The sequence below is a fragment of the Passer domesticus genome, chromosome 6, assembly GCF_036417665.1.
Source record: "Passer domesticus isolate bPasDom1 chromosome 6, bPasDom1.hap1, whole genome shotgun sequence".
Lineage (NCBI taxonomy): Eukaryota > Metazoa > Chordata > Aves > Passeriformes > Passeridae > Passer > Passer domesticus.
Window position 1 is genome coordinate 24,378,997 of NC_087479.1, and position 24,067 is coordinate 24,403,063.

General features: G+C 35.9%; 1 protein-coding gene across 9 annotated transcripts in view; it reads right to left on the reverse strand.

Moving 5' to 3' along the window:
* The window catches only part of MIPOL1 (mirror-image polydactyly 1), a 189,200-nt gene that overhangs the window by 85,686 nt on the left and 79,447 nt on the right, over nucleotides 1-24,067 (reverse strand). For all 9 annotated transcript variants that reach the window (XM_064423914.1, XM_064423911.1, XM_064423912.1 and 6 more), the window contains one exon: nucleotides 12,426-12,533. In XM_064423914.1, the coding sequence (XP_064279984.1) occupies nucleotides 12,426-12,533 (108 nt within the window). The remainder of the gene's footprint in view (nucleotides 1-12,425; nucleotides 12,534-24,067) is intronic.

A 24,067-nucleotide genomic window follows, 5' to 3' on the forward strand; every position in this document is an offset into this window, starting at 1 on the left:
TACTTCTAATATAAAAAATAGCTCAAATGGAATTGATTTTTTTAAAAACAAAACCTCCTAATTTTCAAAATGTGTGGTCAAAGTATTTGTAAACAATGAAGTCTATGTGCTAGTCATACCATGACGACCAGCTTAATAACTCCTCCAGCACAGCAGGTATTTCTTTAATAAATAAACTAGCATTGAAATAATCATCTTGACTGTGTTTCACAAGGAAATGCGGAATTTGTGAAACTGTATGGAATCTAAATATGTCTAGTAAAACGGTGAAAGATGACATCTGTTCTTCAGTGGAGAATCAATTCTGGAGATGAAAAATCCAGTATCAATCAACACAGTTCAAAAAATGAAGCTCTTGAAGATTTCTTTACATATTGAGTCTAACTAAAAATGACATTTTTGTCTTTATGTTTAATTTGAAATTGCAAATTTGGCTGCTCAGCAGCTTAATACAATCACTAAATAATACCATGTTCACATTAATACCATGTTCAAGTAATGTGATATACACTTACTTACTATTACACAATTGCATCGGTTACTTCACCTTCCTACTCAAAGTTTAAAGACAGCTCTTTTCTCATTTTACCCCTCCATTCCTTTTTCTTTGTAAGATATATTTACCTTATTAAGAGTCGCTGGATTTTGGAAGTAACAACACAGATGACTGAATTTTGGAGGCACAAAAAATCAAAGTTTTAATTGCAAACACATTTGGAAGGCGAAATCAGACCTTTTTTGAGCTTTTTCAAGGAACAATTCCTTTTTTCTGCAATGGTAATGAACAATTTTGATTCAGCTACATGACAGAGCTAGTCATGTAGTGTTTCTAAATATTAAGATAAACCTAATATATGCTGAGTTGAAATCCTAATACATTGATATACTTCTTCTGATAAGAACTTTATTTTACATATTGCAAGACTTCAAATAATAAAAAAAGCATGTCAAATCATATGTCCAGTTGTCCATTTGTCTATCTGTGTTTGTGTTAATCCTGAATAGGTAATACAACAGATTGTCTGCACAGGGCTTTTTAAGGTTAAGGTCTGGAAACCCAGAATTAGCAAATTATCAAATTTAGTACTTGACCCCTAACACAGAGCTCACTTTGCTAAAGATGACTCCTAGAGAAAAGCCCAAGGCCAGATACCACTCCAAAAGCTCCTGAGGAAAGCTGTGGACATCATCTGAAGACAGACGAGAATGATTTTACTTCATTAAGCTGACTTTCATAGAAGGAAAAAAAAGTTTACAATAAATCCTCATCCATGCTTTGTTTCTGGTCCTCAAGCATTTTCCTGAAGAACTGCATATTGCTCAGGTAGAACTGCCCACCTGCTGCACAGGAGGAGCACATCTCTTCCTCCTGGCAACCTGAGTGTGTGAACAGCAAAGTTCACTTTCCCATTACACCTCTGTGTGGCCACACTCATGGAAGTCAAATCAGAACTTTCCTCTTATTTATGGGAAAAAGGGATTTTCAAAAGCCTCCCAATGATCTAGGAGTACAAACGCACTAACATCAAAAATGTGCCTTGCCACCAAACTAAATTAATAGATGGGAATTAAACATGATAGGCAAAATGATTTCTGTCTCCTCTGAGTAAGTGATGGCTTTAGGCATTAGGCTGCACTTTTCAGACATAGACACTTTTGAATTCAGCTCACTCTAAAACCTGAAGTTGCTCACCTGGGAACCGGAGAGATTTCCAGATTGCAGTAAAATTATAAATAACAGCAAACATGTTGGACCTTGAGGCTTCTGAATCAAGGCCAGTCTGCAGCTTTAAAACCATACCAAGACCTAATGTTTCAATGTGTTCCTTCAGCATCTGTCCCCCTTCTACTCTGAAGCACATTTCATATGATTTCTTGTATACAGAATGCTAGGAAAAGGTCCTCCAATTCTGAACAGATATTTGGATACACTGAAATGTACAAAGGCCAAATATTCCTTTTTAGTAAATACCAAAATTCTGAAATGTTTATATTGATCCTTTATCCTATCCTTGGTTTCCTGTACCCAAGATCTAAAGTAGATTCTATCAATTCTGAGAGGTGCTTCAGATAAGGAGGTCATGGATGGGTCAGAGCAAGACCTTTGGTATTTAATGACCCTGTGGCTTGTCTTTTGCACAAGAGCTTAGGTTACTACCTTTTATATGTTTTATTGAAGGACAAATAACTCGCATGTCATCATGCATCCAGGCTCAAGATTTTGTTTACAGTTGCTGTTCAAACAAAACAGGATCATTTTCCTGTGCAGCATAGAAAATGAAGAGTGTATGGTATGACACTGAAAAAAATATTGAAAATTAAGATTTAGGACACTTCTTTCTGCATGCATGGATAACAGAACTCAAATGGAGCATAATTTAATACATTTAATATAATTTAATACCTTCAATAATGAAAAATACTTAACTTGGCTAACTGTTTGGGTACTTTAAAATTTTTGGTACTTTAAAAATTGTATTATGGTACAATGCTGATTGATATTTTGAAAGCTGTGCCAGTGCAGATTAGGCATAATATTAATAGAAAGTGATGCTAAGGCCACCTTTAAATGTAGCAGAAAGCAGCTACCTTTTTATGTAAAAAGTAAATTCAGATTCAGAATCTCTGAATTTAGTTTGGAAGTATGTTTTATAGTATCTGAAAGTGGCAAATGAAGGAAGGAATCCAAGTTTTCTTATAGTAAGTCTGATACATTAGGCTTCATGATTGCTTTAGAATTAGATGAACATATGGCATTAATTCCTGATCCATGTAATCCTGAAATGAAGGTCCATACTAGTAGGAAAGTAAAATAATTTTGTAATAACTGTTTGAAGTGCAGCAATATGACACCTCCTCAGAACTTAGAAAGGTTCATAGTGGCACTACTGTTGGCATTCTCTTGGGCAGAAGGAAGGGAAACATGAACCCAGGATTGGGGTGACAAATTATACCAATGGAGATAGTGACAAAGATTATAACTACAGTTAGAGTTTCTGATTTTATCAGAACTCACCTTTCCCTATAATCAGAGAATCATCATAGAATCATAAAGGTTGGAAGAAATATCTATGGTCAAGTGCAACAATTAACACTGCTAAGTCCACCACTAAACTATGACTCTAAGTACCACATCTACACAGTTTTGAATAAGCAGCTTTCCTAACATGATTGTGGTTTCTACAGTATGTTTTGCTTACGTATCAGACTCTGTGATTCTAATTTACAAGGCACTGATGAATTTCAGTGTATTTTAGAACACACCATTTTTTCATCACAGGTTTAAGGCATGGCTGTCACCTCTATGGAGATAAGGAGTAAAAGAGCAAGTAGCAGACAGCTTCATAATTGGCTATGGGATGCCTGTATAGTTTGTTTCATCTTCAGCAACTTCAGAATGTCTCTTTATTTCAAAGTACGTATTTCTAGAATACATGTATCTAAGATCTGACCAAGGCCCATAAACTGTTCCAGTTTTGAGGTCCTTTAACAGAGTTCAGACAAAATCCTAAAAATGTTGCAGAACATTGAAATGTGGCACCCTTCAAACTGTGAGACCATGTGGTAGTATAACTCAGTAAGGAAAAAGCTACCAGAAAGTCTAATGCATCACACAAAATGGGATCTGTTCTGCTGTAGGGAAAAACAGGTGTGTGAAAGCGCTAAATATTTCTAAAATGCTAAATTAATATGAACAATTACAGAATGGTTAAATAAAAAACATGGATGAGAAGTTCGTGTTGACATGGTCATAGAAACCATGAAAGAGATGGTTCCTTTCATACCAGAAATGAAGAAGTGAAAGCAGTCTAAATGACGGTGAGAATGATAGTCCAGATTTGATCACCTGAAACCACAATATTGCATTCCAAGAACCTGCTGCATTAATCAGAAATAATACTTTTGGTAATCAGAAGCAGTACCACTGGATGACCCTACGGGAAGACTACTTCTCCCTATGAAATGGAAGCCAAAAAATAGAAGACTCGGCCAAAAGGTCTGGATGACCACATCATCACCAATGAGAAAGAGGGCTGTATGTGGTATATACAAACAGTTGATGTTCGAGATTGTCAGGAGTAATCTTATGCCAAGAGAGATTTGAAGGCTGTCAAATAAAAAGCAACAGACCTGCATGGAATTGTTAGTGGAACACATGAAAGCTGGCATCAAACACCAAATGTGAATGAGTAATGAATTCCTTAATGGTTAGAACTGAATCAAAGTTCAGTAAACATACATGATGTGGTTAAAAGATGTTCAGCATCTGTTAGCAGGAGAGAAGAAAGACTTACATTCCTCAGACAAGGTGAGCAAACCCTTTGAGCTAAGATTGCTTGTTCATTCTACCAACATGCATTCTGTGCCATTCTTGGGCAGCTGTTTACAGCAATATGAAGCATCCTAAAGAGGTACAGTGCTCTAGACAAGCATTATTAATTATACAGATTCACTTTTTGTCGGGTTGGACATCTATTGCTCACTCCTATCCATATATTACTTCACTTTGAAATGATTCTGTAAGACTTGAGATCACAGTATGTAAGAAACACCAGTGTTTGGTCTTCTTTTATTTGAACAGAGTCCAAGAAATCCTGAGTATCTGCTGTGCAGAGAGCACTGTATACACAGGGCTTGATATGCCAGATGGTGCAGTCAGTGAAAGGACAGCCTCAAAGTCACAGGAAGGTGGCATGGCCAGTGCAACCAAGGAAGTGAAGACAAGAACTTGGGTATTTGAAAACAACCCAAGGTTTGAATGCTTTCAAAATTCTGGCCTGCAGCAATGATTGAACCAAGAGCTGTACAAATGTCCCTGCCATCTATCCACAAAACCACTTAATGCCATCAGAAGCTGAAAATCATGAAATTACTAATGTTATCAAACATAATTTCTTTTCAACTCCCAGGTAGACATATAAACCAGATTTATCAAACTCTGGAAGTCTGTGTTTCTGGGCAACTTCACTCCCAGTGAAGGGCGAATGTCTCATAATTTTATTCTCATGTTTTCCATCAGGGAAAAATATTGTACTGTTTGCTTATGGCACATGTAATCAATTATTCTAACTTTAAGCTTCCTACACAAGACATTTTTGGTCAATGAATACAAATGTCTATCAGTGCTAAAAAATTAGCTACCAGATGTGAGAAGACTAAGAATGTTACTGCATTTGTGAACAACTTTCTGTCAAAACCCACATAACTAAATAAAGCCTATCAGCCAGGCTTGATGGCTAAAAAAACCAATTAATAAAACTGATCACTGATTGTGATACTAGTAGATCAGATTTCTGATTCATGATCAAATACATACACTAAATTAATCACTTCCTGCCTATAAGGGATACACATAAGCAAACCATTACACTCCTAAAATATATGACAGCAGACAAAGAAACCCTTTGAGGCAACCCTTGAGGATCTCCAGCCCTGAATGATGAAATTTGACTCAAAAGAACAATTGGGTCCAAGGAAACTTCAAATGACCACTTTAAAGACCAGTTAACCAGTGCTCACAGTTTTTCCACTGGGCTTGAGGGGGAATGTTGGTCACTGCAGGATTATATGAGTTATTTTCTCCCTCTCTAGAAATACAGTTAAGTTGGTGGGCTAACTGTCAGAGTCTGTAGCAACAGCTTTTGGAGACACTGTAAGTAAATGAACACAGAAAATTATTATGGAAGTGGAACATGGACAGAATGACTTCTGCAGGAGTTTCTGTGGCCTCATTTTAGCGTTCATATATGGCACAATGCAACAGCTCACACTGATATCCTCTGAGGTGTATGGTGTTATTTAATAACACCAAGTCATAAAGTGACTAATCACTCTTCTAGTATGGATAAGAGCAGAACAGACTTGTGTCTAACCTCAGTGACATACTTTAAGACCTTGTGATTAAGTGTTTCTGGGTGCAGCAAAAGCAAAGGCTCTGTTCAGTGCAATTAAGATTGCAATTGTGTCTATCCTGTCTGATAAAGTGTCTAGGAAGGAGCAATGGAAGAAAAATGTTTGTGCATTCTTATTCATGTCCAGGTTGTCAGCAGCATGCTCCAAATTCTACTAGTCTTTTATTTTCACCTCCACTATGCAATTAAAAGCAATTTAATCATTAAAACTTCATTAAATATCCACTGTAAAAATTAATAGTGATCTCCTATCCTTTATAACAAGTTTTATTGACAGGGTAGCAAATTTTTCTCTCATATTGCCCAGGCATTTAAATGAGGGCAGATCCTGTGCTAAAGTAGGTACTGATGAGAAAAAGGAATTCATTATGGCTTTCTACATCCTGAACAACTCTTATGAAAGCTGAGTAAGAGGAATCATTCTTAGGAGAAGAAACCAAACTACTAAAACAGCTCTTGCACAAAGTTAGAAATTCCTGCTTACTTCAACAAATCCTGTAGTATTTTATCCCCATGTAAGTTATGGGAAGAATAGTGTGAAGAACCTTTCAGGATTAGCTGTAAGAACATATTATTTGCCAGAGATAACCTCCAAGAAGCCTGTTAACGATTCCCATTGGTCCTGAAATGTTCCTTATGGTCTGAGATACAGAGACCATAAGTAAATCCAAGGGCATAGCGTATCTCCTCTTACTGAGAGACAGATCTGCTATCTACTTCACCCCTTCCATTTCCAATATGAAGCTGGGATTCTATCTTCAAACACACCTATAAAATCATTTGCAAGTGTCCTTTTTTCTAGATAGCCGTCCTTTTTTCTAGATAGCAGCACATTTCATCCAGGATGAAAAGCATGATTGCTCTTGGGTTAACTCCACAGAGTGAGTTCTTCAGCTGAGCTTTCATAGGTTGCTATTTTCTTAGATACAGAGGGAACAATGAAACACTAGCCAGAGGAATTCATAACAAAATGTGTGAGAAAAGGGTGGATTGTCCAACGCATGAGTATTGCTGACGTGCCTCATTGAAAAAAAAACAACTGAAAACCAATCTAAATAAAAAAGCAATCTATACCAAACAATAACACTATACCGACAACTGGATCAATAGCAAGTTTTAAACTCTTTGCAGTGTCTAGTTACTTCGTGGCTAGGAGCTGAAGGAAGGTGTAACACCCATCTCACTAGTGGACAACACAGCCATTCATCTGTTAGCTACAACATACAGGCAAGCCAGCAGCTGTTCTCCATCAGTCACACAGCACTGCAGTAACTGCAGCGCAACAGCCACAAGAGCTAAAGGTGGCAGAGGGGTGCTCTGGATGTGGCTGAGCCTTGACACATCCCAAACTCACATTCCAGATGTCCAATGAATTAACATCATCTCCGCTGCCCCATGTAAGACTATTGAAATGAATAACTATTGAAATTATTAACTATTAAAATGTAAAAATTGTATGCTGAACTGGAATTTGGCTACAAGAGATTGAAATATCTTGGTTAACCATCACTGATTCAGACAAGTTTCTGTGGATTTTGTTTCAAAAGCATGTGTCTCTGTTGAAATCAGAGGCTTTATAGCCATAGACCAGCTCTAAACTTATTAAACTTATGAAACTTCAGCTCTGAAGCACCAAACCTAAAACCAGTTAGAATTAGTTTTTGCAAATAAAGGCCACATTATCTGAAACAAGGATTTTTTTTCTATAGTTAATATCGTATGGTCAATAGCATGAATAGCATGTGCTTTTCAATAGTAGCAAACATTTTATACTTCATGTTAAAGCTTTTAAAATTTTTTTAAGCTCTTATAACATCAGAATCTCTTGTGATGATGCCCTTCATGGATGACAGGTTGACCAGTCAGCTGAACTTGTTTCTGTGGTTGTTGTTGTCAAGTAGGTATGGAAAAATGGTTTCTACTTTAAGAATCTGGTAAATTCTGGGAATCAAAAAGAACTTAATAAAATTTATGAAAGGCATCAAGGAATACTTAAGTATTCTAAAGTGGCTTCTTCACAGGCATCATCACTGGAACAACTATCAAACTGCTATGCATTGAGATCTCCTGCCCTTGACCTGATTCTTATATGTCAGCAGAAAACAGATGACATGGCAGGCACAGTTGCTTTACAACACTACTATAGACAAACTTCTAATGGCTCCTTCAGGTCATTTTCTTGGCTCTAATTCTTTTATATTCTTAATAAAACTATGAAAGCAGGTAGGATAAATTCTAGAAAAAAATCACATCTAAAAAGAAAGGCAGACATTACAAAAAAACCCCAAAAAACAATAATAACAAAAGATGTAACATTTAAACCGGCCTGAAGGAAATTAATAACCCTTACAAGTCCTAATGACATTATAATTGCATGGCGCAAGCTCATTTAGCCAGTAAAGGTCACCTGATTTGTATATCACCATGAAATAGTCCTCTTCTTTTCAAAACTTTGCCTTGAAGATAAAACTGGTATGTCTTTCTGATCTTTAAAGTAGATTAATAGCTGGTTTGAGAAGAATATAGTACCTAATTAGAAATTACAAAATAGAGAAGGCCTGTGGAAAAAAAATAAAGTTTCCTCTCTCTATTTCAGTCAAAGCCAGTTAAACATTTTTCATAAAATTTCACATTAAGTTACTGGTTTCACAAGAATTATTTCCTTCAACTCAGTAAAGAAGGCATGTACACTGGCAAAATTTTTATTTTTCTTTAGAAAAAATGTATTAGTGAAAACTCTGAATTTGAAAATTACACACTACAAAGCTAACATCAGTAAAATGAATGAATATTTGAAAAATAATGAAGAAGCAGCAATTCTTCCACTTGCCTATGTTTAATTGAATCAGTTGTTTCTGTGTATTATGGGAATACATTTATCAGAATCAGTAGAGACCAAATGTTAATTATGAAGGCCAAGCAAAAATGAATAATCTCACATATAGACCTTGACACATTAGAACTGCAAAGCACTCTCAGATCTTATTTTATGAAAATGTACTAAGAGCGCAAATGTATAGACCCTTAGGAAGCAATTATCCCTAAAAGATTTAGCTATAATTCAATGTGAAATATAATAAGAGATTTTTAAAAATGGTTTCACAAAGAAGAGGATTATTTTACTTTAACTATGGAAATAGGGGCCCACACGCTTCTCTGCATGACCTCTGCGCAGCTGTGGGCATTGCCTGGAGGGAAGATTTGAAATTGGCCTTTTTGGTCAATTAATACAACCACCTATGACCAATACGAATATTACTAAAAATTGGGGGTGGCAGTTTAGCATTGTGGGGCTGAATGGCCCACAATATGGTAAGGAATTTTCTATGCAATAAATACATTAAATATGGACATTTTAAATCACATACTACTAACATGTACGCAGAGGTTAGTTAAGAAGAGCTATCTTACCAAGATGTGCAGATGTTATAAAGTGAAATAGCATGTTACAATGTGCACTGCATGCCTTCTGTTTTATTTGTCACAATATCCTCAGGTGTCACATGGAATATAAATGTGTAAAAAACAAAAATCTGCAAAAGAGTGCTTATATCATCCTTGTGATTTCCAGATCCTGAACCTAGCCAAATTCCTGCCACCACACATCTCCCACAGTTATAAAGTGTCTCCCTGCCTCTTTGCCTCATTCCCGACTATGGATGGCTACTGTCTCAAAGAAGGGTGGCATGGCCCTGTGAGCTGATATACTGAAAAATAAAGCTGAAAGCTTGCAGATTATTTTACCTAATAGATCCTAACATCAGTGGACTGAAATAGGTTGCTTGTGGATTGGTCTTATGTTTTTTTCCTTCCAAGCAACTCACTACTGTGAGATGATTTTAAAAAGTAAAAAAGAAACAATAGCTATTGGGTTTTGTTTTTAAGTGTATTTCAGGGTCCCATACAGGTAATGATCTCATCTTTTATCACAAACTTTCACACCATCCCTAATCTAGCTGATCCTGATTACTTTATTTTTATCCAGTAAAGATTGCAAATATCCCTGCACCACAACTGATGTTTACACTTCTATTACTCCCTTAAGAAAATCTAAAGCAGATCAAACTCCTCATCCAGAGGATACATCTTTTGCCAAAGTGAATCAACAGATTGCCTCTATGTTAATTAAGTGTAAGAGAATAGGGAAAATTACAGTTTTTTTTTTAAAAACTTCCTTGATACAAACTGTTCTGGACAGACTCAGAAGAAATACCTGGATTCCTTCTGCTGGACAGGTTAATAATACATAGCACAGTTACCCAGTTTGTACGTGGAGGTCATTAAAATAAAAGTAATTCCTTGGATTATGGTGACAATAGAAGCCGAGTTGATATTTACCCTGCACCAGAGAGACAAAGGACCGGTCCTATTTCTCTGACAATGCACAAATGTCCAGAAGGTGCTTTGCAGTGGAGAGGGGACAGGACAGGATTCTTGGGTCTGTACCTGCACTCTGTGCGCAGCCTTGCAAGAGCTACTGAGTGCACACAAGAGGCAGGAGGTGACAGCCAAGAACAGGAGGGTTCCACAGGGGAGGTGTGTGACCTGCCACAGGGCTCTGGCTGGCGATTTCTTTCTGTGGGAGCTGTGCTGCTGACAGCAGCAGGAGCACCCCAGCCCCAGAGCCCTGACCAAACCCACTCCTAAGCGAGTCACTGACATGACCTCCATCCTGGAAAACAACCGGACATCAGTTTTCCAGGCTGTGGTTACACTAAAAGTGGGTGATAAGCTTTTCATTTACATGAGGTCAGGATGCACACTCATGAGCTATATATCAAAGCTAACTACCACTGGCAATATTTCATTGGGGCATTTTAAAGTTTTTGAGGTCAAGAATACGACCTGGCCTTTTGAAAATATTCCAAAGGACCTGTCCTCACTGTAAGCAACAGTAATTTGAACTGAGACAAACTCTATGGAGCTACAGTGTTAAAAAAAGTTCAACTTAAAAAAAATTGAAAAGTGGTCTTTTTTCCTCCCTAGACTCTCATCTCTAAGAGACTATGATCAATTAACCTTTAACTCTGAAAAATAAAAAAATTCCTGTGACAGTCAGAAATGAAATTCTTTAAAGATTAGGTGCTGGGAGAGCAATATCAGGCTTAGAATAAAATCCTAGTAACGCTCTGAACTATCAAATCACTTCTTGCTCTGAAAATATAATTATTCTGTAAGCGTTATGTCAGACAATATTAAATGCAAAAAGCGTAGCTTAAATAAAACTTTTTTCTAGCAGAAAGGCTCTCTGCACAGTATTTTCAATGACACAGAAAAAACAAGTTAGCATGCAATTAATGAAAAACAATACTATGTTCAGTAAGTAGCATGCTTGGCAAGCACTAACTTTTAGTGACACCAGATTTAAAACAATTCTGTTATTGCAGTCAGAAACAGCCCTGAATGTTTATGATCTCCATTTCTATTCATCTGCTTTCAGTATTGCTCACCTGATTTTGTAATATTCACTGTAGATTTTGATGGCAATTATAAACCCATGGAATATACAGCATTTGTGTGGCACACAGCCTCTCTCAATTTATTATTATTATATTTATTGTTTTTCTTACTGAGAAATGACAAACTACACAAGGATTTACTTTTATTCTTATACTTTGCTTTAGTCAAGTTGTTGTATGTACAATGATGTTTCCTAAATAAATTAAAAAAAAATAGAGAAAAGGAGGCAGAGGAAAATCTATCTGTAAGTGAGATACCTTTGGATCTTACTGTCTAAATCAAACAGTTTTAAAATGACAACACAGTATAAACAGAGTAAGTTCTGTATTTGTATTGTATCTCCACAAACGATAAAATAGTTTTAAGAATAAAGTGGCTGAAGAGGTGTGCACAATGCTTGCACATCTTACCTGGCACAGTCTCTTATCCTGGCTAGCGGTGAGATTGCAGGCTATGTAGCTATCAATTCCACTGACATTACAATTTCCCTTTCTCAAAGCAGCAATAACCTGTCACTTTACACTGTCCTTTCTCTGACCCTCTCCCGCCTCTCTGCTCATTTTTATTCTTATTGACAAGACTTATTATTCCTCCTCCCAATTCCAAGTAGCTACCCTTTTGCAAATAGTAGTATCAACTATGTGGTCACTAGTAGTATCGGTCAACAATGTTATTAATATAGCACACACTGCTGGGAGCAGATCAAACAGCCATGCTTTAAAATATTAGTTTTGCAAAGGTACCACGAGGCAAATAATTGCAGTTTTCTTCATCTTATACAATGCAATATTGCAAAGACAGATCTCAAGAATTTAGTGCTAATTACAGCCCCAATAATTTGGAGGATATGTTATTTTTTTCTTGTTGCTTTCATAGGCAAAATAAAATAAAACCATAACAGAAGGGTGCTGTATCTGTGTTTAAAGAAGCAGTTGTTGGCAAACACCATAGCTCACTTCTGCTGAAATGTACACAACTGATATATGCAGCCCAGAAAGCTGGCACCAGGGGCTTACAACCTTAATTTGCCTGCAAGAAGAAATGGAGATTTACCTTCAGAGCACGTTCTTGATTGTTTTCAGCAGTCATATGTCTCGTGTTGTTTGCTGAAGTCTGGTTCTGCTCTTTCAGATGATGAAGCTCCTGCTCCAGCCGTTTGCACTGCAACGAGGAAAGAATCCCATTAAGTAGAGGAGTGTGGGCATATTTTTTTTCAACAAGCCAAAAGACTTACTGTAAATAACCCCATCACCATTTCTGCAGTAGCAAAAGCATCAGACAAAAGCAAGTTACAATCCCAGACAGTACTAAAGCTATGTTTTTAAAATGTATATCATTATTCAGTTTCTTCCTGGTCTAAAAGTATGCCAAAACCACGATGTATCAGAGGAGATATTTATCAGAATGTTGGGTTGAATTTCTGCTCCTAGTTATGCCAATATATGGCTGGATTTTGGCTTTTACGTATTAAGCAAGCAGATATAAAGGAAAGAATTAATGCTTATTGAAATGCAAGCAAATGAAAGACCCTCCACCCAAATCAAGGATTCAGGCTTTTATTAGAAAATATAGATGAAATTTTGTATTTTTCATACTAATAGGTTACTATAAGTGTCCAAGATTGTTTTATTTAAACATTTAACTTAATGACAAAAAATGAGAAAATTAGCACTTGCTACTGTGTGCCTATACATGTAGACTTATTGCTGTCTGCTGAGCATTTATTTTAATGATTAAAAATCTGCAAGTTAAAACCAAATTATATTTTGTTTTTTTTAACATTGACTATAAAAGGTCTTGCCCAGTTCCTTGGTTTGAAAGAGCAATTATTTGTCTGCAGACAGTTCTTTGCCTTACAAAAAAAGCCTGTTTTCCAAAGGAAAAAAAACCAACCAAACAAACAAAAAAAAACCAAACCAAAAACCCAAACAAAAAAAACCCCAAAAACCCAAAAAACAAAACAAAACAAAAAAAAAAAAACCCAAAAAAACCCCCCAAAAAAACCCAAAGCAGACAAAGTACCAAGAAGACATATGGAAACAACTGTTAGAACTAGGGAAAAGCAGAGTACCAGAAGAAGCATTTTACAACAACGTATTACAAGCCAGTAGTTTAGACATGATCACCAAAACCCAAAGCTAAGGAACAAAATGCAATTAGGAACAAAATAGAATTTATTTATTAAAAATATTTTACTATATACTTTCTGAAAACACTAGCAAAAAAAAAAAAAAAAAGAATAAAAATTGTGCTATAATGCCCATGTAAGCATTGCTGTCTCAAAAGATGAGGAAATGTCAGTCTCTCGTGGTGTCTTAGTGACTGTGGACAAGACAGAACTGAGCTTCCCATCATATATATGCACCCTATTCCTGAGCAATTCAGTACACGGGACAATGAAGCCTGGCTCATGGAAACTCTAAAAAAAGAAAAACTGTGAGACAGAAAGCTTCAGAACTAAAAAAAAGTACAAATGAGGTCTAAGTAAAATAACGAATGCTAAAGAATCTTGAGACAGAAATTTTAAAGGCATGCCAACAGATACAATTCTTAAACACAAAATAAGACCTAAAAATATACTGCTCATCAGGTATTCAGTATAGTATATAAACCAGAATGATCCAATGCTCAATTTAATAAATTTTAAACATTTGTAGGAGCCCAAAAGTACTATTAAAAATTCCATTCACATATCTCTTGTTATATTTCATTACTTCTGTTAGAAATCTGAGCTTATTTCTAATAGGACTACCCATTTTAAAGGCACTGAATTTTTCTGGACTAGTACATTCTCTCAATGTGTGTTGTAAACTTCCTTAATGTAGTTTCATTTTTATTGCAAGAAAAAATACATTTTTGCATAGATAGGGAAATACAGAAAATAAATTAAGATACATTTGATTGTAGGTATTTTCACATGAGATATTTAATGTCTGTGTTTATCACCCACCCACCCAGCCACAAAATTACAAATCACAGAATCCGATATGTAACTATTTTTCCATTTTTAGCATGAAAACTATGTGTTTGCAGATGTGAAGGTGCTACCAAAACTACTGAAGAACTAAACAGAAATTATATATATTTTTTTTTCTTTAGCAACATTTTTTTCCTTGGTTTATGTGATCTAAACACCATTAAAAAAAAATCAGTCTACCACTGCAGGCACTACACATTACATCATGTATGATCACCAGGACACTCACTTTTCTGCTTTGCCAACATTCTTCTTCAAAACAGTGTTTTGGAATCCACAATTTGACAACAACACAAGTTTATGTAGAGTAAATATTATTTAAAAGACTAACATCTCAATTTACCTTTAAAACCTGAATTTATAATCTTGTTGTTCTTTTGATTCCAAAAGGCATGTGAAAATATTCTAAGAGCAAAACCTAGCTACATGAATACATGAGAAAAGATCTTGATGTACAAAAGCAGGTTATACCACTGAGAACATGGATGCAATCCTAATTCTGCTCTCAAATTCACTCCTGTGAATACAGGACACTGAATTAAAGAGCTGCAGTGGGACTCAAGGATCTTGCAGAACACAGAACAAGTACAGTAAAGATGCAACACAGGTACCATAAAATGGATAAACCTCCCTATCAAGTCAACCTTGATATGATTACATTTACATCAAACTTGGGAACATTTTGTAATTTCTCTTTCATTTCATTTCTACTGAGAGTGTTGATATCCAAAAGAAAAAAAACCAAACCAACTCTGGGGCATTTTCAACTAGTATACTCCTTGAATTTGATTTGGGACGTCATTGAAAGGAATGGTGATCTAATTTGATCTTTGCACCTAAGTGTTATACTATGTTGGAAACAATGCATTAACAGAATATATTCTGATTTATTCTTGGCTGTCTAAGAAATAAAATCTTCAATTACCCTCTTTGTGAAAGCATTATAATAATAGTCTTAAATAGCAATACTGTGTATTTCTCAATAAAATTTAATACTTTACAACTGTGATACCTGAGCTACTTTGAAAAGATTAAATCAGCATTCTAAAGGCAAACACTCCTTTTCATAAGAGCAGAAGCATGTGAAATTTTAGTGTAACCTTGCTGTAAAGAAAACTTTTAAAAATAGAATTTAAAACAATGCAGCCCTTCTATTCATTTGAGCCAACATTTTTTGAATTCTGTGTCACTAGTTGTTAGCAAGGTCCAGTAAAAATAGATGTTCTTTAAAAGAACATGTGTTTTTATTGGTTCACTCCAGGCCTCTAAAATGCCAACAGCTGCAAGTAAGAAACTGAATTTCCTTCTAAAAACATATATAAAAATACTTTTTGGAGCACAGTGAAGAGAAGACATCATCCAACTTGGTACTGACAAAAAGGAAATGTTGGATGTATCCTTTTAAGAAAGCTGAAAGCTAAAGGAAGTGTTTAATTTGAGATACTATGTCTAAATTCTGTTATCTCAAACTTGCAAAAATTCACACTTGGAAAAACTTCAAACAGACAATATATTTTGTGCAACACAGGTTACCTAAACATTGGATCTGAGGTTTAACTGTGCCCCTAAAAGCAAATTCCCATGAGTTCAACACGTTCTGAAACATGGGCTGTTAATCGAGAAAACTGCTTCTGTACCAGAGATACTTTGAGTACATCAAGGAATATGGGAGCAGTGTGGACACATCAATGAGAAAATGTTTTGATCAGAACACTGACTTTGCTGAGTAAAGGATATTAAAGCCTCAGAAATGGTAACATAATTTTATAAAGGTATCGCACAAACAACTTACTAAGAATTAACTTCACTGTGTGGTCTACTGCGTGCATTCACAGTTCTGTAGCCGGAGAGGCAATTTAGACAACTGAAGGTACAAAAAAACCCATCCCCAAAATCAATCTTGACAAAGGCTTCCTCTCTTCTTTCAAACACATTTTTTCTCCTCTCTGAAGGTATTTCCCCTAAAAAGTCTCCTACCTCAGCTAGCCTGAATCAGGTGATAATGTACTTGACAGACAATGAACCTCATTAAGCCAAGTGTTCCTTGAGCAACCACCACTGCCCAGCTGTACAGTTGTCAGTACAACATCATCCATTCCCAGCAACAGGGCCTCAATCTTCTCTTGAACTGCATTTCCACCATGCAACTCTTCTAAATACACACAGTCTTTTGAAACAAATACCTCTGTACCCATAGGATATATCACAAGCAGCTAAGACACAAAATGAAAAGCAAAACAGGTAACATACCAAAAGCATAAGAAGAGATTCAGCCAGGAAAGCAAGGATAGAGAGCAAGTAAACATATCCTTCCCACCTATCTTAAAATTTAAATGATTAGGCTACTGTTGAGTCTTTTTTAATAAGCATCAGGTAAACATGATTCAGCAGAATGAGGGTGTTTGTGAGAGGCGCTGGTGCAAGCTGCAGTGGGTGCTGACCCCTTTCAGTGACTCCCCAGGTGGGAGTGTTGGAACACCGAAGGGAAAATCCAGACAAACTGAAAAAGGAGCATCTGCTAAACGGGACACTGATAGAGAGGTCAAGAAATGGACCAGGAAAATATCACTGAGGAAAGTCCATGAGGCCCACCCAGAAAGCGACTTAAAAGACAGCCTCAGCTCCAGCTATACAAAAGGAGTAAAGATGGTTTACCTTGAATCAAGTATTTCAGAAGATAGAAAAATCAATGCAAATAACCACTTAATAGTGTTTGGCCTTTACTAGAAAATGAGGTTGCATTAACATATCAAACATAACTTTAGCACTTGTATAAACAAATCATCTTTAACATGCTGTCAGCTTTTCAGCATTTTCTTCTTCAACTTGTACCTGTAACACGTTAACATAGTGTTACAGTGCCTGCCACATCCACACAGATTGATGAGTTATTTTTTGATCATTCTTTAACATGATCCTTCAGTGAGGTGTTCTCAGAGTAAAAGGTTCAGACATTACACAAAAGTAAAGAAAAACCTGTAAGGCATTGGAGAAATAATGTTAGTAAGGACAAAGATGGAATACAGCAAAGCACTAACATTGAGCAGAGGGGCCTCCTGCCCCCACCCATTTGGAGCCTTGTGCAATTTGTATGAAGACACCTATCCCCAGAGGCTTCATTCCGAAGCCTGTTTAACTCTGCACATCTTAGGTCAATCAGGCTGTTCACGTGCTTCCAAAATTTTCAAATTTTGCTGCACCAGGGTCCCTCGCTCTCATCATTGAACTAGGATGGTAATGTCAGATGAATTTCTCATTTTGTATTTCAGCACAGATTTGACCCAGGAAAGGGTACTGTGATACCACGTGGCTCAGGAAGCAACAGCTAAAACTGAATATAAGAGAAAACCACAACACTTCCTTACTACAAATGCAGTCCTGGTGGTTATTTAATCCCATTACATCTATATTTGCTTTTAATATTACTGTATGGCATATAATATTTTTCATTGCCTTTCATTAAAAGGAATCAAAACTAACCTCTCCTGAACTTATGGCAATATGCTAGGGAAAAAAAAAGTCAACACATTATGCCATTTATATGCTAGGGAAAAAGGAAAGGAATTGATTTGTCTCTGTTATTAAAGGTACGGGGGTCAAAGTCTAATGAAACAAATGCACTAATATGAAGCAAAATTCTGAACTAAGTTCCTTCCTCAATTCTGAATATTATTTGATTGCCTTATTCAATTAGTACATAGAAAATATAATATTTCATTAGAATACATTTGTTCACCTAAAGTCCTTATCAAAACTTGCAGTGCTTACAAACTTGAAAATCAGCACTGGCATAAACACACAAGAGTACACTTGAGAGCTTGCTGAAAAAAGGCCCAGTGCCTAGATGGAGGCATTGCAACGTGCTTGCTCCTGTGCTGACCTGAGTGAGGTCAGGCTGGTGAGGCAGGTGCATCTTTGGTCCGATCTGATCGCACTAGTCAGTCGTATCAGGCCTCCCTAGTTTAAAAATACATAACCACAGTTCCCACAAATAGCTTAATTCTGTCATTAAACTTAAGGTAACATATTTTTATTCAAGTCACACAAAAATCAAAAGTGAGTGCTAAGTCACTCAGTCTGGGTCAGCCGGTGCATAATGACTTGATTGCATATCAGTGCCTTCCCTTCAAACACCAAGTACTCTGCCACATTCTGTGGACTTTTATGCATGAAGACCTGAAGACCTTGCTGAACTGGAGTTCTCAATTACTGAAGTAGGTGAAATAAAAATAACCTAGTTCCTACTGAATAACTTGGGAAAATGGCTTATGTTCTCCAAATTCTGGGAAAGTCAGAGTCCATCTGAATGGCAGAACTATTTTCCCACTTGCATTTTTTTCCTGAACACATTTTAAGTAAAATGTTCATGAGCAAAGTAAGTGAGACACCATACATTGATGGCAAATGCATCAATACCACTGAAAGATAAGTTTATGGGGCACTGAGATCCTACTACTACACAGAGCAGTACTTCCTGAAGTAATTAAGTGAATCTATGTTTCGAAATTAGTTAACACATATTCATTGCAGTGAACAATTGAAGTACAAATAATTATTTCAGATACTAAACATGAAAAATATGAAGAAAAAAAGCTACTTTTTCACCTGTTATATTTTTAAGTCTTCACCTGTGGAAATCTAAATACAATAAATTAGCATGTGAAGCAAATAAAACCAATTCAACGGATTCTTCTCTTAGTCAGTTGTTTTGTTCACCTTTTCTTACTTTGTTTATCATGATTTGTACTTCAGACTGGCTCCCAGCTCAAATATGCCAAACGGAACACAAGTGTTCTCACTCTGACTCCCCTTCTTCCCCCCTCCCCTCAATATATATTTTTTTTTTAACAGTCTACCCCTTGTCCCAAATTCATCACAATTTCTGGAGAGGCAAACATCTTGCACCACTTGGATGCTATACACTCTTTCCTTTGCAGACAAAAATAATACCAAAGTCATCCAGTCAAAACACAAACCAACCTTTGGTGTCACTGTGAATTATGTACTTTGAACTGCAGATGTTTGGAAGCACTTATATAAATAGAATTTATCCTTCTTTTCTAAAGTAATATTTTTTAAAGAAGTAAAGACATAAATGAGTTTCTACATAATAATCACTAGAAAAAATCCTTTAAATTATACTTTTGTATTAAAGTTTTCTAACTCCTGAGAAAAATTACTTCACTTCAAAGTTTTGGCAAACCATCAACAAATGTGTTTGAATGATTATTTATACAATGCCCAGCAGCTTAGAACTACTGGAATTTCAAGAAAGAAAAGTGTTTTTGTAGAGTTTAGGCCTCAGAAACACACATCTTTAAAAAGTTATATTCTATTGGTAAGATAAATGCTTAGATGTAAATGCTGCCTTTTTTTTCTTTTGTAGCAGTGCAATGGTATCTTGCTTCAAAAACAAATGCTTCAAAATTCAAATAAAACATTTTTTGTTTCTTTGTCACTATGAGCCAGTTGCAACCTGCAGCATTAAGGCACATAATATGCTGTGAGCATGACTAGGTTTCCTCCTACCATTTGTAGATGTCTGTCTATTTCTGAACACTTCAAATGCAGCAAAACAAGTTTTCATTTATTTTCATTTTAATAGTTAAAGGAACTGTAAAGGTGCAGTAAGAAATTCAGAAAATTTAGACTATGAAGTTTAACTGTTGACACCCTTCATGTGAACCATCCTTACACGTGCAGTGATTCCACAGCACTGAGTAGCACTGATACCCACCTAACTGCATTCTCTACATATTCTTACTTCCTTGCAATGATGATATTTCAAAGATCAAAACAACTCTGTTCTGCTTTTCAGTGAGTTCAGCACACAGACTTTCCTAATCAATGAAACTCATTATAAAAATGTGCAAGAAATAGAGAAAGGAAAAGGTGACGCTCCTGAGCTGTGTGTGACTCACAGGTCATTCAAGCAGGGTTCCTGTGCTGGCTGTGCGCTGGGTGACCACGCCTGTGCTAACAGGGGCTCCTGACAGACACCTGATCTGCAGGAGGAAACAGCAGCAGGAACTGCTGAAGCCACATAACTGGGTCACCTTCACATTTTCCTGTGTCCACTGCATATAAGTTAACAAACTTACCTCACCTCTGAGCTGTTTCTAACCAAAACACAAACTTAGTAACCTGGAGTCGAAATTTATTCATGAGGCTGTACTGGGTCTGAAAGCAAGCAAAAATGCATTCAACTAAACTAAGAGTGGTTTTTTTTCCTAATTGCCTGTCATATATAAATAAGCAACTTCTGCTTTACATCAAAGTCACATTATTAATTCAATTTTTTAATTTCATGCCCATAAGTCTAATAAATAATGTATAAACTAAGCATGTAAGCAGATGAGTAGTACACAAGTAGTACGCCTGCTCACGCCCCACTGCAGAGCTTTAGAAAGACTAGACACTGTCACAGTGCAATGACATTATAATTCACATGTCATTGTTATATTTAAAAACAAAGGAAACTGCTAATACTCCCAAATAATTCAGGAAATGGAAAACATTAACTAAAATTTTATCACAAGAGCAAAAGAGCATTCACAATCCAAGATTATCTTTTAAAAGTAATGTCAAAACCAAAAAAGTCTTGATTAGCCAAATTCTAAATCACTGAATAAAGGTCTGCAAGTACAGTAACAGTTAGACTAGGATCAGTTTTACTTTCAATGGACATTGGCAAGCCCAGAATACTGATACAAGAGAAGATTTCAGAGCAGAAACTTCTGCATAGAAAATAATTCAGAGTAATTAACCTCAACATCTTTAAAAACATTTAAAGAATAAAATTAAACAACACCCAAGAGGTTTTGGAATAAATCTGCCATTTAAGCAGAACATGCATTAATATATTATTTACACGAAAACCACGACCTAAATACCCTACTGACTATCTGAAATAATTTCTACCATGGTTAACTACTAGGTAGTACTGCAAGAAAGGTCACCAATAAGCAAGTCAAAGCATCTGAATATTAAAATATTATTCTGATCTTATTTTATTTGTGGTCTTAGCAAGCATTTTCCAAATCAATGCAACTCATAAATATTCATTTGCAAGGCAGCTCTGGTCAAAGATTATGTGTTACTAATGGATGGAACACAAATTTTAGAAAGCCATAAACTATATTTTTTAAATAACTTTAAAAAAAGGAAATTTACTTCTCCTCCTTCATTGCTGAAACGAGGAAACATAAGTCTTCCCTCTCCAAGTTCCTCAGCTTCTCCCTCCTTTAAACGCAGCATCTTTGTTCTCTTCTTTTGCATGGCAGAATGTACACATAATGTACACTCTAATTCTCATTTCTTGTCTTGGCCTGAATAAGGTTCACTTCACTACACCACTTCATTTTTTGCCTACATTTTTACTTCACCTTTTTACCATATATATACTTTTTATTACTTGATTTGTCTTTAATTATACTCTTAAATAATTATGTTATAACTTTTCATAAACACTGACTTTTTCCAACACTCAAATCAAATTAGTAAGTAGTAGTTCCTTGTTTTGTGGGATGACAAATTAGCATAGAAAGTGTAAGAATCTTAATCAACCAACAAGATCATGTCAGAACTGTGATTACTACATCCCAAAGTTTTGATTTATTGACGTGACCAAATGACATGAAGCTATTGCTTCATGTGGCCACATGTTTTGGTGGTTCCTCAGAACAGTCAGCTCCATTTCAACCAAATGGCCTGTGGCCAAGAGACAGCTCGTCAAACATCTGACAATACACCATAACAGAAAGCTGACAATCGCTTTTGTTTAAAGCCTTTCCATCACCCTCACTTAATAATCTGCAGTGTTGGTATTCAAACAATATATATAGTAGAACAGGGGCAGTGAAAATGTGAAAGCTGTATGAAAAAGAGAAATTTTAGAAACATTCACAGAAATTAGGAATCTGATTCGCAGATATAGGCAAGGCATTCAGCTGCAGACTGAGAATATCTTTTTAGAAAGTACAACCTTGTTTAATTGAATGTAACCAATATTAGTTGACAAGAAAACAAAATTTGGTAAGCAATCTGTCATTCTAATGAGCTGGTTTTCAAATAATCTTCCATGGATTTTTGTAAAATCCATATGCAAACAAGGCTATTGCCGAAACATTAAGTTGGCATTTACTGCACAAAAGGACAGGAATACTTCTGGTCCATCTTTAAATATCATCACATTTTTCAAGAAAACAGTATCATGAATCACTGTATAGATGGCAGAGTTTTAAAATCTTTTTATTCTGATATTGAAGCATGGAATTGCAGGTGTATCTTGTAGTATATATTGTCTGTTTGTCCTGGTAAACTTCATACTCTCAATTGAGCCATCAGTTGCTTAAGTAGCAGTTCTTTAACATTTTCTGGGGCATAATATGTCCACACAAAACTTGTTTAGCATGTAATAAAAGCTACTTTAAAATTATTACAAACTAAAAGAACAACTAGGTAGGTGAAAACACAAACTTCTGCAAGTCCCCTGTCAGGGACAACAGGAACTTTTAAAATAAATCATCCAAATCTGTAGTATTTGCTCTTTTTCCATAGATGTTTAGGAAACTTGAATACTGAAGGACGTAACTATGTACAACCAATATTAATGGCAATGTTTTAATTAAGTATAAGGGTGAAAATGAAACAACTAACAAATGTTATTGTGTAAACACTTTCTGTCTCATCAATACAGAGAAAGTAACAGCAAATATAGCTAGGCAACATAAAATACATAAATTGTATTCTAGATAGCTTTTACAGTTTGTTTGTATGCACTAAAAAGTGGAATGAAAATAATTAAAACACAATCAAGAAATTAATCAGCTTTGCAGGAACTTTAAATAAATCATACATTGAATACAAAGGTATCCCACAAAGAAAGACTCAAACAAGTAAACCAAAGCTCTGCAAAACTAAAACACAACCACACATTTAGAAATTATATATTTCTCAGCTTCGGTAACATAGAGAAATGCCTGTATGATATTGGTATATGAATAAGACTTTGCAAATATTAAATACAGTTAAATCTGAAGATTCTATCTTTGTAACAAAATTTAGCTTTAGCTTCATTAGGGTGTTTTACAGAGATCAGTGTAACTAGATACCCAAATAGAAGCACCTGCAGCTTTGAATAACAGTCACTCAAAAGCTTTCAGATATGTTACTGAAAAGCAAGAAATGCTTAAACCTAAAATCAGCTGCCTTTGACCTGTGCAATTCCCAACACTGCTCTCATCCCTCAATTCCATTCTTCATGTATAGGGGATGGGACACCCTGAGGGGAGAAAAATATAAGAAAAACACAAAGATAGACGAATGTTATGAGAACATCTGAAAGCAAAGTGATAGGCCTGCCTGCCAAAACAAACAAAGTGGGTAAAATGCATGACTACTGCTGAGAAGAGTCTAGATACCATAGAAGACACCATACATGACATAAGGAGAACACGTAAGGAGAGACACAGCTGCTGGCTGGCCCTACAGTAGAAGGCCAGCTGATAGAATGATTTAGCATTAGGTTTTATCAATGATTTTGCTGCTTCTTCTTGAAGGCTGGCATTGGATGCTCTCCTTTTCACAGAGAGTCTTTCAAGACTTGTTTTTCAGACTAAGATTCAGTTGAAGTCCTAACATTTTGATTGTGAACAGAAGCCCAAGCTATGAGGCTGAAAGAAGGCTTGTGGACTAAGAAAGAAAAACTGTCTTAAAA